Source organism: Notechis scutatus, chromosome 1, assembly GCF_049901735.1.
Source record: "Notechis scutatus isolate UNSWTSFEM ecotype Mainland chromosome 1, rNotScu1.2, whole genome shotgun sequence".
Taxonomy (NCBI): Eukaryota; Metazoa; Chordata; class Lepidosauria; order Squamata; family Elapidae; genus Notechis; species Notechis scutatus.
In genome coordinates, this window is record NC_142009.1 from 289,260,544 (window position 1) to 289,277,320 (window position 16,777).

At 37.9% G+C, this 16,777-nt stretch overlaps 1 protein-coding gene across 5 annotated transcripts in view; it reads right to left on the reverse strand.

The window, feature by feature from the left end:
* The window catches only part of SLC25A21 (solute carrier family 25 member 21), a 306,437-nt gene that overhangs the window by 128,005 nt on the left and 161,655 nt on the right, over positions 1 to 16,777 (reverse strand). For 4 of the 5 annotated variants that reach the window (XM_087951846.1, XM_087951845.1, XM_087951844.1 and 1 more), the window contains exon 2: positions 1,323 to 1,371. In XM_087951846.1, coding sequence (XP_087807972.1) covers positions 1,323 to 1,371 — 49 coding nt within the window. Of the gene's footprint in view, positions 1 to 1,322; positions 1,372 to 7,864; positions 7,978 to 16,777 lie in introns of those variants that run through there. The other variant, XM_087951847.1, reaches the window with a different exon arrangement.

Genomic DNA, 16,777 nt, shown 5'->3' on the forward strand with positions numbered 1-16,777 from the left:
ATATTCTTTTTTAAATATATAGCAATAACACTTAGACATATACTGCTTCATAGTGCTTACAGCACTGTCTAAGTGGTTTAGAGTCAACATTTTGCCCCCAACAATTTAGGTCTTCATTTTACCGACCTCAGAAGGATTGAAGGCTGAGTCAATCTTGCGCCGATCAGAATTAAACTCCTGGCAGTGACAGAGTTAGCTTGCAATGCTGCATTCTAACCACAGCACCACTGTGGCTTCTATAAAATGTTAAAACAACTTATAGCTTGCTGCAAAGAGAGAACCATGCAAACATGCAAAGATATAATGGGCTACATTTCTCCATATTTCTAATTTATCCAGGATGCAGAATTTTTGATGGCCACTGTGGGATAGGAGTTAAAGGACTAGACTAGCTCTAGGGAGGTCCAGGTTCAAGTCTATCATCAGTCACAGGAGCTACACTAACTACACTAAGCACTATATATGTTGCCTTGAGCTTGCGAAGTAAAGTATGATGTAAGTCTAACAAGTAAATAAATCAAAATCTTAACATAGTCTAACTTTTATTTTGAAATGCAAAAGGCAGAAAAAACCCACAACAGTGTTCCCAAAATGAGGCAGGTGCAGTGTTTCTTATACTGACTGGATGTGATTTTTGGAAACAGAATCTAGAATTTAGAAACATTTACCATGACAAGCATTTTGATGATGATGATGATGATGATACTATGATAACCACAATCACTAAACATGCACTAAACATGTTAGTATTTTTAAAAGCATTTGAACAAGTGGTACTTCCCATCCATACATTTCTGAATTTGCCTGAAGGTGGCTACTATGAAACTACCCAATTGCCATATGCAAACACAAGTTGAAAGAATACTTTTGGATGATCCTTTTTATACTTTTTAGAACATGACTGGCTGTGTCAGGCCACATCTTTGATCAATATTATTTTATTTCTAAAGCAATATGTCATTTCCAGCTTCAAGTCAAAACAGTATCAGATGATATATACAATACAGAGGAACACACATACAAACACCTTTCTATGGATCACTCCTCTGTTTTTTTTTTTTAAACAAAAAGGATCTCAGGCTGTCACAGGAAGAGTACATTTTATAAAGAGGTATTTAGCACCTCCAGATGACCTCCAAGCAGAAATGCATCATTCCACTTAAATTCTGCCTGTCAAACGCTATGAAAAAGATTAAGTAAATATAAATGCCATTAAAGGGAGAAGTTATCTTAGTTGGACAAGTTTGAGCGTTTTGAATTCTGACAGCTTCCAATTTGGATGCCTTCCAATGTCAATAAAACTTGTTCAAGCAGAACCTTACCTGGTTTTCACCACATCGAGGGGATGCATCAGGCAAATTTCTACAAGACCTGTAAGATGATAGAAGAGAGAAGCCTGGTAAATATATTTGATCTCCACAACTATTGAAGTATCAAATGTTCTAGTGCTAAGCATGTTTAGCATGGGAAACACGGATAACACAAAAGCTTGTTCTTTTCAAATTAGCCCAGTGTCTTCTTTTGAGACAGTCAAGTTTGGGAGGAGGGAATTAAGCCTTGATTAAAAACTGTATTGAAGTGTTAAACTTGAGCCAAGACATTATAGGCTGAAATTAAAGATATCTCACTAATTCAATCTGCAATTTTACCAATATATTATTTCTCTGCAGCAGTGCTACATTTGCAGTTTTGGAATCTTGGAATACTAATGCTAAGTGTTAGAATTGTGTGGTTCACAGGAAGGGGGCAAATGATGAAACTTACGTTGCAATAACACAATACCAGCTATGAGATTTGTTAAGTTCGCCATGCAGAAGAATGCTCGGGAGTCAGTGACCAGCTTCAGCTCTTTATTGGGTCCCGAGATCGACTCGGTGCGGCTAGGGCAGGCGGCGGCTTTTATAGAACTTGCCGGCCAAGCCGCGGCCAATGGAACCGCTTTGAATCTCCCGCGATCGGTTTCTTCCAATCGCGGGGGATTCGCGGCGGGCCAATCAGTGCGGCTCGCTCGACCAATCGGGTCGCCGCGCGTCCTAGCCAATCAGAACGGTTTATTTACAAGAATGCTAATGTACAATACAGAACAAGATTTATTTACCTGCATGCAATGTCAGAATGCAAGTACAAAAGGCTGGGTTTCTGTTATGACATTATAGATGGATAACCTTCATTATCATTTTTTACTGTGGACACACTGGCACACATTAAAAATGAAGTTCTGTTGCCTGCTCTCAAAAGTGTTCATATACATAACACACATATATAGATATCACGAAGCCTCCTCCCAGAAAGTAACAAGGAAAGTAGATCATGGAGAGGATGTGTAGTCTCCCAGACAATACTATGGACCCTGGTGAAGCATCTCTTACATGCTATGTTCTGGATAGATGGAAGTGAACTGCCAATAATTTTCTCCTCACCACTCTCTGCATCACCTTCTTATCAGAAGCAGCAATGCTTCCAAACCAGAAAGTAATGCAGTATCACTAGTTTACTTTACTTTATTGTCATTGCACCTCATACAATGAAATTAAATACCATTAAATACATTATGACTATGAAAATAAACACAAACACACCCCTTTCACATTCTATATATTGAATTGAAAACCCCTGATATTGCATTAATATAGCACTATACAGTAGAATTCGATAAGAGTTTCTGCCTTGGAAAGAAGCTGTTTTTCAGCCTATTTGCCCTTGTTTTTATTATCCTGTACCATCTGCCAGATGGTAATAATTCATAAAAAGCGTGCCCAGGAAGAGATATATCTTTGAGAGTGTTTTGACCTTTCTTAAGGCAGCGGGAGCTATAAAGCTCTTCAAAGAGGGGAGAGGGCAACCAATGATCTTCTGGGCAATGATTCTCTGGAGTGCTTTCCTATTTGCCACTGTGCAATTGGCAAACCAAGTGCAGTAAGTTAAGATACTCTCTATGGTGCAGTGGTAGAAGATCACCAGCAGTTTTTCATTCAGTTGTTGTTTTCTGAGAAGTCTCAGGCAGTGTAATATCTGCTGGACCCTTTTGACCAGGGCTGCAATGTGAGCACTCCAGATCAGGTCCTCTTTTATGGTAATACACAGAAACTTAAAACTGGCCACTTGCTCCACATGACAGCATGCTCTCGATTGTCCCTCTATAGAACGTCCCTCTATAGAAAGGACAGGGGAAGGAAGATGTACTTTTCTCATGCGATGCAGAAATTGCAGCCTCTGCTATGCCCGCTTCACCAGTGTCTCGCTGTTGAGCAACCAAGCCAGCCTAGAAATTATGAGATGTATTTCACCATTGTTACATAATCTGTTACTATTCATAATTGATTTCTCTTTGGTCTGATGCTAAAAAACCTGGTTAAGTCAAGTGAGTTGTATTTGATATAAGATTAACTAGTAGGATGGACTAGAGCAGGGGTCCCCAACCACCGGTCCGTGGACCGGAACAAGTCCTACTGGGCCGCTGGTTGCTAGGCGCTGCCATCTTTTTTTGATGAAAAAGTGCTTCCGGTGAGCTTTTCGGGTAGAAAGCTCACCGGAAGCACTTTTTCATCAAAAAGATGGCGGCGCTCGCGCTCGGTGAGCTTTTCCGGGTAGAAAGCCATTTCTACCCGGAAAAGCTCACGAGCTGCGCCGCCATCTTTTGATGAAAAAGTGCTTCCGGTGAGGTCACCGGAAGCACTTTTTCATCAAAAAAAGATGGCGGCGCCCAGCTGATGCCGGTACCGGGCCGCAGCGCCCAGCTGATGCCGGTACCGGGCCGCGGCATAAAAAAGGTTGGGGATCACTGGACTAGAGTATTTAATAGTCCCTCCACATATATTTTCTTAACCTGACCAATATATTGCATTGACCAGTAATGGAGCACCTACTTTTCAACGTGATCCTCGTCACAATCTCATCTGTGTCCAGGATTTCTGCTTCCTCCCCTTGATTCTTTTTTGCCTTACATAGTGCCAGGCTTCTGAACTGGGTCCAACTATATGGTATTTTCTAATTGTTGCTCTTAGCCACAAGGGTGTTTCTACCAGCAGTTTGTTCAGTCCAAATCTCTTTTGTAAGAGGGTATTTGCAATTTCCCAAAGTCTACTTTAATAATAAATATAACATCTCATGAACATTTGCTATAACATTCATTATAATTTTCTTAGCTTCCTCTCCTCTCCTTTTCTTGCAGGCATTTTTCCAGCAAATAAATCAGATTAATTCCACTTCCATTGGCAGCAAATATATTTTGGTAACTTCAACATTTTATCTGCTTTTGTGTTTCTTAAAGGATAAAAATCTCTTCTTTGTTCTCATCATTTAATTATACAGTAGTTTTGTCTAGTTAGTTCATTTCCCAAGGCAGCATTCTCTGCATAATAGCCAAGAATATTGTATGCAGATATGGAACAAGGAAGGATGGGTGGAAAGAGGGAGGAATGGGAGAGGCAAGAAGGGAGTAAAAAGAACAATAACCACAGCAACTGCAAGTGTTATAATTAAGCTGATAAAACTCGATATACATTCCTTATTAATAATAATAATAATAATAATAATAATAATAATAATAATAATAATAATAGTAGTAGTAGTAGTAGTAGTAGTAGTAGTAGTAGTACAGACAGCCGAAGAAGAGAAACATGCTCTGGCAGATTATGTGAAAGACAGTGTTGAACCAGCTTTGATGGAGGTCAACAAGAGGAAGCTGCTCAAAGTGCAGCAAACCAAGGATCAATACAGGAAAACAGCAATGCAAACTCGGGCTGACAGCTGGTATAACAAAGCACTACATGGACAGTTCCTTGAAAAGATCCAAGGGAAAGTAGATAAGGAAAAGACCTGGTTATGGTTGATCAACGGAACACTGAAGAAAGAGACAGAAGGCCTGGTTCTTGCAGCCCAAGAACAAGCCATCAGAACAAATGCAATCAAAGCCAGAATAGAAAAATCTGCTGATGACCCCTAATGCAGACTCTGCAAAGAAGTGGATGAAACCATCGATCACATACTGAGCTGTTGTAAGACAATTGCTCAGACTGACTATAAACAATGTCACAACACAATCGCTCAGATGCTCCACTGGAATTTGTGTCATAACTACCATCTGCCTGTAGCAAAGAACTGGTGGGATCATAAGCCTGAAAAAGTGGTTGAAAATGAGCGTGCAAAACTACCGTGGGACTTCTGAATACAGACTGATAAAAGTTTTGGAACACAACACCCTGGATATCACGATTATGGAGAAGAAGAAAGTGTGGATCGTCGACATTGCCATACCTGGTGACAGCAGAATCAATGAGAAACAACTTGAAAAAAATCACCAAATATCAGGACTTGAGAATCGAACTGCAGATATTCTGGCATAAACCAGTGCAGCTGGTTCCAGTGGTACTCAGCACACTGGTTGCTGTGCCTAAAGACCTAGGCAAGCACTTAAAAACAATTGGCACTGACAAAATCACCATTGGTCAACTGCAGAAGGCCACTTTACTGGGATCTGCTCACATAATCCGCCGATACATCACACAGTCCTAAACGCTTGGGAAGTGTTTGACTAGTGATTTGTGATACAAAATCCAGCATAGTTATCTCATTTGCTGTGTGCTTGTTTTTTGTATATAATAATAATAATAAATTCTATATTACTATATTATTACTATTTGAATAATATTTGCCCAGAAAATATGATGGGTTCGCTGCATTTCTGACAATTTGAAAAATAATCCAGGACTTTAAAGGTGTGCTATTCTCTTACATAATACTGTAGCTGTTAGCTTTGAAGGCGCTTTTTAAGATATGATCATGACCAGCACGACAGAATAACAGAATTGGAAGGGACCTTGGAAGTCTTATAGTCCAACTCCCTGTTTAAGCAAGAGACCTTATACTATTCCAGATAAATAGTAGTCTAATCTCTTCTTAATACCCTCCAATGACAACTTCTGGAGGCAAACTGTGCCACTGATTAATTGTTCTGAGTTAGAAATTTTTTCTTGGTTCTAGACTGAATCTCTCTTTGATAAATTTCCATCCATTATTTCTTGTCCTGCTTTCAGCTACTTTGGAGAAAAGGTTGACCCTCTCTCCTTTGTGACTTTGTGACTTTGTAACCCATTAAATATTTGATACCAATCTTCTGTGAATAGAATACACAGAACTTGAAACTTTAGCATTACTGTACAATCATAAGCAATAGTAGTAAAAAACAATGGTAGAAGATTGAGAGGAGAAACTCAGATCCAGGGCCTAAATTATGCATGTCCATTAAAACAAGGGGAAAGTCTGCATTTTTTCCCATCTAGATCTCAGTCAAATGGCTGAAATAGAATTTGTATTTAAAACTGCTTTCAAAAATAAAGAAAATGCAAGTGAACTACAGTACTTTTGCATGTATAACTTATGAAGTATTTCAGGGATGTGCGTAGATGTTATTTTCGTCAAGCTATGGTTTCTCTGTCATCCCATTTGTTTCTTAAAACCTAGCCCTTGCCTTTGTTGATTGTGGGAAATATGGCCAACCAGAAAGAGTCCAAAATGACAGAAAATGTGTAACGAAAACAACACTATGAGTAGTAAGGAGGGGGTAGAAGAAAAAGTGATGACATGCCAACATTACAAACGATGCAAATCACATAATCTTCATCATTTGCATAACAACCATTGTCATTATTGTGACAACCACTGAATGCCTAACAGCAGCAATCTCTACAACCTGCAACAATAAAATAATCACTAAGAGAAATTTGAATGAAATTCTCAACAATTCTGAGAAAAAGTTAAAAAAAGAAAAGAAACCTCTTTTACAAAAGTATCATAAGGCAGATTTCAGTAAATCATTAGAACCTGTACAAAGGGCTTTGGATATCAGTAATAAATGTACTCAGGAACAGGGAAATTTCTTCCCTGCAATTGTTAGCTATAGATCTTAACCTGCAAACATTTAACACAATTCAATTAAGTTATACCTATTGGGTTTCCTATATTCTCCAAGCTTGATTTTCTTCTGGCAAACATTTTCTTACCAGTCTGGGAAATATCATCAGTATTCTGATGTGAAGAAATGGGCTTTGTTGGTTCTTTTATATAGAGGATCTGGTGCTGGTTTGAGTAGTACGTATTGATTAGAGGTAATGTTTCTCCTTTAATTGGCATGATATTTTTTTAATTGCTTACAGCAAATATTAGATGCTGGTTCCTGCTTACTTGGCTGTTGGTTAATAGGTGTGTGACAAGAGAGGGATATGGTCAGGCTTGTTTGCTACTTTCTTTGACTTTTGGTTGTTCTTTCTAAAAGATTCATTAATAGGATTCAATTCAGAATGAAATCAGAAATTATTTCAACAGACCGATAAAAATAACTCATTGGGGGGGGGGGGAGATGAAAACCAAGCTTGGAGAACATCAAGAACCCAACAAATCAACCCTGAGCTATATATATTCTCTACTATTGCAATTTACATCTGTGCTTGCCAAAAGAATCATTTGTGCTTCTAGAATAGTATTTTCTCTGCCATATTAATTTTCTACTTCTAGTTTTGTGGGTGTGAGTTTGTGGCTCACATAACATCCATTACTAGTTATTCTACCAGGCTGAGGCAAGATGGGCCAGTGTGTGTTAGCTCAGCAGAGACTCTAGTAACCGCTGAGTTTCTCAGGGTTGTGTGCCAGGTTGCAGAGAAACTGCTTAGAAAAAAAATATTTCCAGCCAAAAACTTAAAATAATATCCTTTGCAAGAGAAATTGTTAAGATAGATGATAGATACAGTAGACGATAGATAGATAGATAGATAGATAGATAGATAGATAGATAGATAGATAGATAGACAGATTCTGCACATTTTCCAATGCCTTCAGGAATGATATCCGTTCAGTTTTCAGTCTTTACCTTTTATGCGTTGGTCGGATCAGGTCCTGGGTGCTGAGAAGAATGAGGCATTGAATTTATTGTGATCCCTCTCCCCCTGACTCCCTTAGTACGGAAAACATTATTCACCCTTCTCGGTGTGCTTTTCTTATTTTCCTGGAATAAGATAGTCACAGAGGAAACAGAACACAATGGAAATTTGCTCATAGAGAGAAACACATGTCAGGCACTGTATATTACATAGCTGGAACTGTACATATTTGTTTTGGCATTTGAATGCATAATGTCAGAATATACAAAATAATAATAAATATTGAAATATGTGCCTTGCCTTGCCTTGTAAAAATACACCTGATTGTTAAACTGCTACATATGAACTAAGTATTAATTATTAGGCCTTGATTTATGAAAAATAAAACCTTAAAAAAAAGAATGTTCTGTCAAAATCAACACCTTTGCTGCCAAAAGAATGCTATGTTGCTTGATGAATGGTTGAAACCCTGTAAATGTTTCTGCTGTTATTAAAAAAATTGTTCACAATCCAAATATGAAATAAAATAGATTAAATGATTATTTCTACTTTATAGTTTCTGCAACATTAAAAAGCCCAATCAGTTCAAATGCATGCTAGTAAACCTAAAACTTTTCTTCTTCATGGTAGTGAGATTTAATTCTACAGCAGCATTAGACCTTCTGAATAGCACATTTTGCCTGTTTTTTTAAAAAAAACTTTAGTATAAAAATAGTATAACAGTATTTTAAAAAATCTATTCTCATCTCTATTTTAAACTTAAAGATGCAGCCAGAAGCACATACAGGTAGTCCCCATCATACAATAGTTACCTTAATCACTGTTCAAAATTACAGCAGCACTGAAAAAAGTGACTTATTACAATTTTTCACGCTTACAGCCTTTGTGGCATCCCCAAGGTCATGTGATCAAAATTGAACTGACTTATATTTGTGATAGTTGCAGTGTCCTGGGGGTGTGTGTGTGTGTCATGTGATCACCTTTTGCTACCATCTGACAAGCAAAGTCAATTTGGGGAGCCAGATTTACTTAACAATCATGTTGCTAACCTAACAACTGCAGTTATTCACTTAACAACTGTGGTAAGGAAAGTTGTAAAATGGGGCAAAGTTCACTTAGCAAATGTTTAACTTAGCAGCAGAAATTTTGGGCTCAATTTTAATTGTAATTGAGCTCAATTGTAAGCCAAGGACTACCTGTACTTGTCTTTTGGCTCTACCTTATTCCTCCTCCTCCCATCCAGCTACCCCTCCCATCCTGCAGAAACCTTTGAATGGATTGGAAAAGTAGGTCTCTCTCTCTCTCTCTCTCTCTCTCTCTTATAAATAAAGTATACCAAGTGGTTTTTTTAAACAACAATAAGAGCAGAAGAAGTTAAGAACCCAACAGGAATGAAAACTACTTCAATATAGCAGGTATCAAATGAACTGAAAGTTGGGAAATAAAACAAGTAACAGATATATATGTATATATTTGTAAATTTTATTTGAGTTTTCACAAAAAAAAACCAAAAAAATAAAATAAAACATCTTTTTTGAAAGTAGCATAATCCCGGGTTACATTTCTTCATACAGACACAAATTCAATTTCATGCTCATTTTTATGTTCTATTCCATATCTTATTACTGTTTTACATTTTCTGCATAGCTTCTCCCCTCTTTTAATTTTCTGTTTTATTTTAATTATCTCGTCTCAATTCAAATCATTATATTTTTTGTCTGTCCTGTTTCAATTATCTATTATCTTTTCTCATTAAACAAAGTTTTTCCTGTAGTTACTGATTGGAGTATGACGCCTTTATATCTTTTAAGTTTATCCATTTAACTCTTATTTAGGCTTCAATATATACCCTAAAGTTATAACATTCAATATAATACATAATTTCCATTCGGATTCTGCTTGGTACATTCTTAAAATACACACTATATTCTTAAAAAAATTAAAAATATATGTAATTAAAACAACACATTCCATTCCAATTCAATTCTATCATTAGTATTAATATTCATTAAGATCTTAACTTCTTTAACATTACTTTTCAATTAAATATCATACTTCTATGGGGACAATTATAAGCTTTCCATAATTAATTAACAGATTTTTTTTTCTAATGCTAGTATTTGAGTACACCAACATACTGTATTTACCTCCTGGTTAATAACATATAAATCAAATATAAATCAACCATTAGTTTTGCAAGATATTCCATGTAGTAGCACGAATACCATAAGTTTGGATGAAACTGGTCTTTGGTAGGACTCATATCATATTGGTTAAACTCTTACTATTAGCACTGAATACAGCATGTGGCAGAGATAGAGCTAAGGCTGATACTCTTAATTTCTTCATTCCTCCTCTTACCAAACATATTATGCAATAGCTTTGATTGAATATCTATGACTTTCAATAGAAGACAACATATGTAGCTCAGGGTTGAATTGTGGAATCCTTGATGCTCTTAGAGATTGATTGTTTGCTGGCAGATGTTTCATTACCCAACCAGGTATGGTAACATAATCAGTGCTAGTGAGTAGGAGGTTTGCTCCCTGTTTATATATGGTAGTTTGCCCTGCCAGGGTTGTGGGGGGTTTTAGTTTTTCCCTTGATATTGATTAGGATATTGTTTTCTGCTTGGTTGTCTGATATTAATCCCTTTTTATCTGGATGTTGGTTGTTGGGGAGAATATATTCTGGTCTGTTTCCATCTCTGTTTCCTACCAAAGTGATGATTTTGACAGATCGAAGATTGTGACTTGGAATGTAAGAAGTATAATGGTAATGCGCACAATATACACTGTGTAAAAATAAGGAATTCTCCCCCCTCCCCAAGAAGAATAAAAGAACTAGATATTTATCGGAAGGTATAAATTGGTATCATCTAGATCAGGGCTGTCAAACTCCCAGCCTGTGGGCCAGATGCACCATAGCAATAGCACTTAGATTTATATACCGCTTTATAGTGCTTTACAGCCCTCTCTAAGCAGTTTACAGAGTCAGCATATTGCCCCCCACAATTTGGGTCCTCATTTTACCCACCTCAGAAGGATGGAAGGCTGAGTCAACCTGGAGCCTGGTGGGATTTGAACTGCCAAATTGTAGGCAGCTGGCTGCAGAAGTGGCTTACATTACTGCACTGTAACCACTGTGCCACAGAGGCTCCTATTTATATATGGTAGTTGGCTGCATGCACTGGCTAAGCCCACTCCCATTTTAACGAAGGGCAAAAAAGACACATGACACTGCCGTGATGATGTGAGTTTGACACCCTTGAGAATACATATGAAAATAAGAATTTCTAGGTTGGTGATGTGATACTTCAGGAAATTGTCATAATGAGAGAGCTAAGGTAACCATTGGAGCAAACTGTAAATATTGTAAATGGATAAGAATCAGGGGGGGAAAGTACTTCTATCAAAATGACATGAATGATGGGAAGAAGATATGATGGAGCACAGGCAGTGAACAGACTATTTGGAATTCAAGAACAAATGAGCATCTGCTTAGAAAAAACTATATCTTGATTATGTGGTTTAAGCATATATCTTATTCATGCATATACATTATAAAAGAATTAAAATTAATCTGTAAACATAAATGATTTCTTTGTTTGTAATTAAATAAATTATACTCAGCATAGCTGCAGCTGACTTTATACATAGTGAGAAAAAGAACTAAATATTAACAGTGTTCTGATGGTACCCTACTCCAAATAGAATAGAATAGAATAGGATTCTTTATTGGCCAAGTGTGATTGGACACACAAGGAATTTGTCTTGGTGCAAATGCTCTCAGTATACATAAAAGAAAAGATACATTTGTCAAGAGTGAAGAATCATAATGCGCAACACTTAATGATAGTCATAGGGTACAATAAGCAATCAAATCATACTAGGAAACAGACAATATAAATCGTAAGGATTCAAGTGGATAAAGTTACAGTCTTACAGTCACAAGTGGAAGGAGATGGGTGGTAAGGAGTGATGAGAAGATTAATAGTAATAGTAGTGCAGACTTTGTAAATAGTTGAACAGTTTTGAGGGGATTATTTGTTTAGCAGAGTGATGGCTTTCGGGGGAAAACTGTTCTTGTGTCTAGTTGTTCTGGTGATGCAGTGCTCTATAGCGTTGTTTTGAGGGAAGGAGTTGAAACAGTTTATATCCGGGATGTGAGGGGTATATAAAGGAACAAAATCCTCCGTGAAAGAGAGGGTATCACATTTAAATATAGTGTTCAAACAACAGAATTGCTGTGTTGCAGTTTTGTTTGCTCTTTTGTTGACAATCCAACTGTGTTAAACTTTTTGATTATAGACTTTCTAAAAAAATGTCCGTATGTATAAGATGAGAATATGACACTCTATTTGCACATTCTTGAGAAACAGGCTTAAAGCCAAAACAACAGAGGAAAAAAACCAACATGTGGAAATATTAGTATCTCAAAAAATAATGGGTGAAAAAATATTTAATATTCCTTACAAGAATATAAGGAGGTCAAGCTAATTTGAAGACTAGAATTTATATTTCTAGTTGTTAATCAGTAATGTGGCAACTATATGATAACATAGCACTTAAATACATGTTAAATTTACTTTATACTTGAAGATTTAGGAACTAAAAAGAAAGTCGGTGTTGTTATGGAGAGCAAAATATAATTAGGGTTGATGACAATTTATGCAGTTGTGCAAAACCTAAAAAGTATTCAAGTATATTAAAATGGGTGATTTATGCCTCTTAAAATTATAAGAGAATCAAGAAGCAATATTAAAAAACCAGATTTGAAGTTAAAAACAAAATAATATTGTGAAAGTAAATGTTATTGATGGAGATAGGTCAAGCAAGACACTTTTCATAACAAATTACAGAGTGGTGGCCCTGGCAATGAAAAAGGCCTTCCTCCAATAACTCTCTAATCAGGCAGTGAAGAAGTTACTATCTTACCAGGCACTATTCAGATAAAGGAATGTCTGAAGCAAACAACTGAGCTCGGTGAGCACCAAATACTCCACGGTAAGAAGAAATTCTGACTAGCAGCATATTAAGAAACTCAGGGTACAGGTGGAAACTCACCCCCTTCAAAATGCTTTCTATGTGTGCCACTCTTTAAAAATTTGAAAAATCCAAACATTGAACTGAGTCCTAATATATATAAATCCATATTAATAAACAATATAGTATTTTTTGTTGATAGAGCAAACCTTTTTTAGACATTTGCTGAAGCATATATTCCAAAGCTGTTTTAATCCTCCTATGCTGAAACTGAACTGACTGGGATAGTTCTTTGTGTGTCTGTCTGATTTCAGCAGGTTTAAAGTTCTCTAATGAACAAAGCTAACAGCTCGTGGCTGCATGGACTATCACCCTTGAGGGCCATGATGTCTTTGCATTTAACTGCCTTGTCTATAGAGGTTTGAATAGTAGGTCAGATCAAAGAGGTGTAGAAACATAAAAGGCAGCTGTCTTTCATTTGCTCTTAATTAACTTCATCTGTCCAGACCCTTGGCACAAGTTCAAATCTATATGCCCTATGACCTGCTCCAAAATTCTGTATCATTGTACAGATTTCAACAAAAAAATCTGAAACTTTGTTAAACTAATTCAAGGAGAAGTCTTGTCTTCAAGGTAGATGCAGTAGAACCAATAAGCTTCAGCAATCTTTCTGCTAAAGTATGGCATCAAAATATTTAGCACTCCTAGACTCATGGCATATAGGGATTGAAGACACCTTGAAATGCTATAATCATTCCAGAATGGTGGATGCTCTATTCGATGGGGTATATTGAGTGTAGCCTACAGGTAGTACTCTTCATGAGAATCGGGTATAAATGTACAGACACACAGAATCATTTTTTTCTGTTTTCACAGGAAATGTATATTTCTTTGGTTTATTGACCAATGGGATTCACGGCAGCTGCCAACAATCTCACTTTTGGACTTCATCCCAGTACGATCCTCCATTCATGGAAGGTTTAATAGGTTTTTGGTGATTGGAAGGTGGAGGGAAACTGACATGCCTCTGGCGGAGACTGAGCAGTCAGAGGAGGGCCCAGGCCCATCTCTTATCCATCCTAGGGAACGCAGGGAGGAGAGGATCAGGGTAAAATGTGGTTTACTCAGGAGGAGAGGACCATGATCCTCTTCATGGGTTGCAGATGTGAGATCTGCATAAGAATTTGGACCTGCGTGCTAACCAGGGGTAGGATTCTACCAGTTCGTACCTATTCGCTAGAACCGGTTGTTAACATTCTAAGCAGTTTGGAGAACTGGTTGTTAGAAGAAATAACTGGCCTAATCCTGTAAGGAAGGCAGGAAGGAAACATTCTGGTGTTGCTTACAGAAACTGCCTCTGCGTTAACCCTTATTACATTCTTGGCATGACTAGACTTCCTGTCTCAGGAACGTCTCTGGAGTTTTTTTCCCCTCCTTTGCTAGTACTTTGCTTGGGTGGAGTGACCATTTAAAGTTAATATGGCACTGAAAAAAATGACTTATGACCATTTTTCACACTTACGACTGTTGCATCATCCCCACAGTCATGAGAGGCCAGGCGAGGAGATGCGTGCCAACATGACCACCAAGCCATGTCCACCCAGTCACATGACCACCAAGCCACGCCCATCACCTAAGCCACACCCACAGAACTGGTTGTTAAAAAATTTGAATCCCACCCCTGGTGCTAACAGACGCTGGAGACAATTTAATGTTTTATTCCTAAAGAAGGTTTATCTTGGTTGGTGTTCTTCCAACAGACTGTACCTGGTTATCTTCCTGAAGTTGGCAATTATCTATCCTGGTCTGTCATGGAACTTTATTCAGTGCAGTTTGTTTTTGTTTTTTGCTTCATTATCGGCTCTTTGAATTTGAACTGTGTTTCTTTCCCTTGAAATGTTATTTTGAAAATAGTTTACTCCTCCACTGTGAACAATTAAACAGTGAAGCCCAGTCGAAGGCATTAAAGGACTTTTAGTTACGTTTTGGGTTTTGTTATACTTCTGAGATACTCACATTCATACTCACATTGATCACATTCAATTTGCACAAATACTTCCTTTTTCTATATCTCTCAATGCACTAGAGCAGGAGTGTCAAACTCGATTTCATTGAGGGCCGCATCAGGGTTGTATTTGACCTCAGATGGCCAGGGAGAGGCGTATGGCTGGAGGTGGGCATGGCCAGCTCAACATCACTCATGTCAGGGGCACCTGTGGTGGCCAAGTTCTAAGGCAGGACTTCCCTAAGACCCTACAACACTCTCATAATCTTCCTTCTTTCCTCCCTTCTCTTATTTTCCTTCCCTCTTCATTCTCCTTTCTTCTTCCTTCCTCTCTTTCCTTATTTTTCCTTCCTTGCTCTCTTCCCATCTTTCTTTCTTTGTCTTTCCTCTTTCCCTTTCTCCTTTCCTGTCCCTTCTTGCATGCTGAAATGCAAAAGGGGAAACATTTCTCCTTTTGTTTTGTTTTTAGTTTGTTTTGATAGCCCTCTGCCAGTGAAAATGGAACTCAGGGGGGCTTCCCTCCTGCACCCTGTTTTCAGCAACAACTGTCTCCTGCCAGCGAAAATGGAGTTGGGGGGGGGGCTGCACGCTGGCAAAGGGCCACAGGAGGTCATCATGGCTGAAAACAGGGTGCGAGGGGACACATGCACGTGTACCCAAGCTTCATTTTCACTGGCAAAGGCACTACAGGCCTGTCCTTTGCTGTTTCCAGGCCACCCTACAGGCCAGATCTAAGCACCACATGGGCCGGATCCAGCCCACGGGCCTTGAGTTGGACACCCCTGCACTAGAGGGTCTTCTAAACTTCTGAAGCAGATTTGGTATGTAATGGTTGCTGAGAGAAAAGAAAATCAACTTTCTACTGCCCTTCACTGATCTAAAATGAGAGCGATCACATGTGGTTGGACCCAGACCGTTGACAGCAATCCACTTACTGTAAAGATACATTGATTTTGAAGGAAATGCTGCATAATTGTTTAAGTTAAGACTTGCTAATTGAAAACAATTCACCATATAATGAACTTTAGCTTAGCACACATCCAATGTATCAAATCATACAGTGATGTAATTGGAACAGACCAATTTGACCACTGAGTCCAATTTCTTGTCCAGGAAGAATCCAAATGAAAGCATTCCAAAGGGGTTGCTGTCTAGCTTTCACTTGAACAATAAAGTGGACCCCATCAACTTAAATCCATTCTTCTAAGTCCTGTGCTCTGGAATGAGATAGGACAGGTTTTGACCTTCTTCTTTGTGGCATCCTTTCAACTATTTGAAGAGTGCTACCATACCCTCCTACCCCTTAAGTCTTCTCTCCTCAAGGATAAACATACATTGCATTTGTTCATAAAGACAGAGCTTAAACATGCAGAACAAATTTCAATTTGCTTGAGGCAGTGAACACTGTAAAAATAAATAAATTTTAAAATGACTTAGGAGGACAAATTGAAACTACAACTGTGCTTGATGTTTTCAGCTTTAAAGGGGATCACATCTGTTCTTTTTGTCAAACTTCTTTCTAACATTAAGCAACAAAAAAGATTTAAGATAGGGGTGATTATGAATTGCAATTTAATTTTTTAGGGCAGACCAACACTTACAAAGGATAGGCTAATGAAGTAGAATGAGTGGGGTCACACATGTGGGCAGAAATTGTTTTCATGGGCTTTTTAGAGAAGAACATTAATTTCCCTTTTTTCCTTAAAAATTCTATAAAGCCTATTTTTGAACACATGATCCTTAAATGAGAGAAGTTTTACACCATTATCTGGCTATTGTCTTCATGAATTCCACTAGTATGCTCAGAAGTCTCTGGGTTGCATAGAAAAGAGCACATATGTTCTCTGGGGTGGCAGGCTGCTCCATTCCTGATTTAAGGTATCCCTAAGACGGAATTCAAAATGTATCTGTTA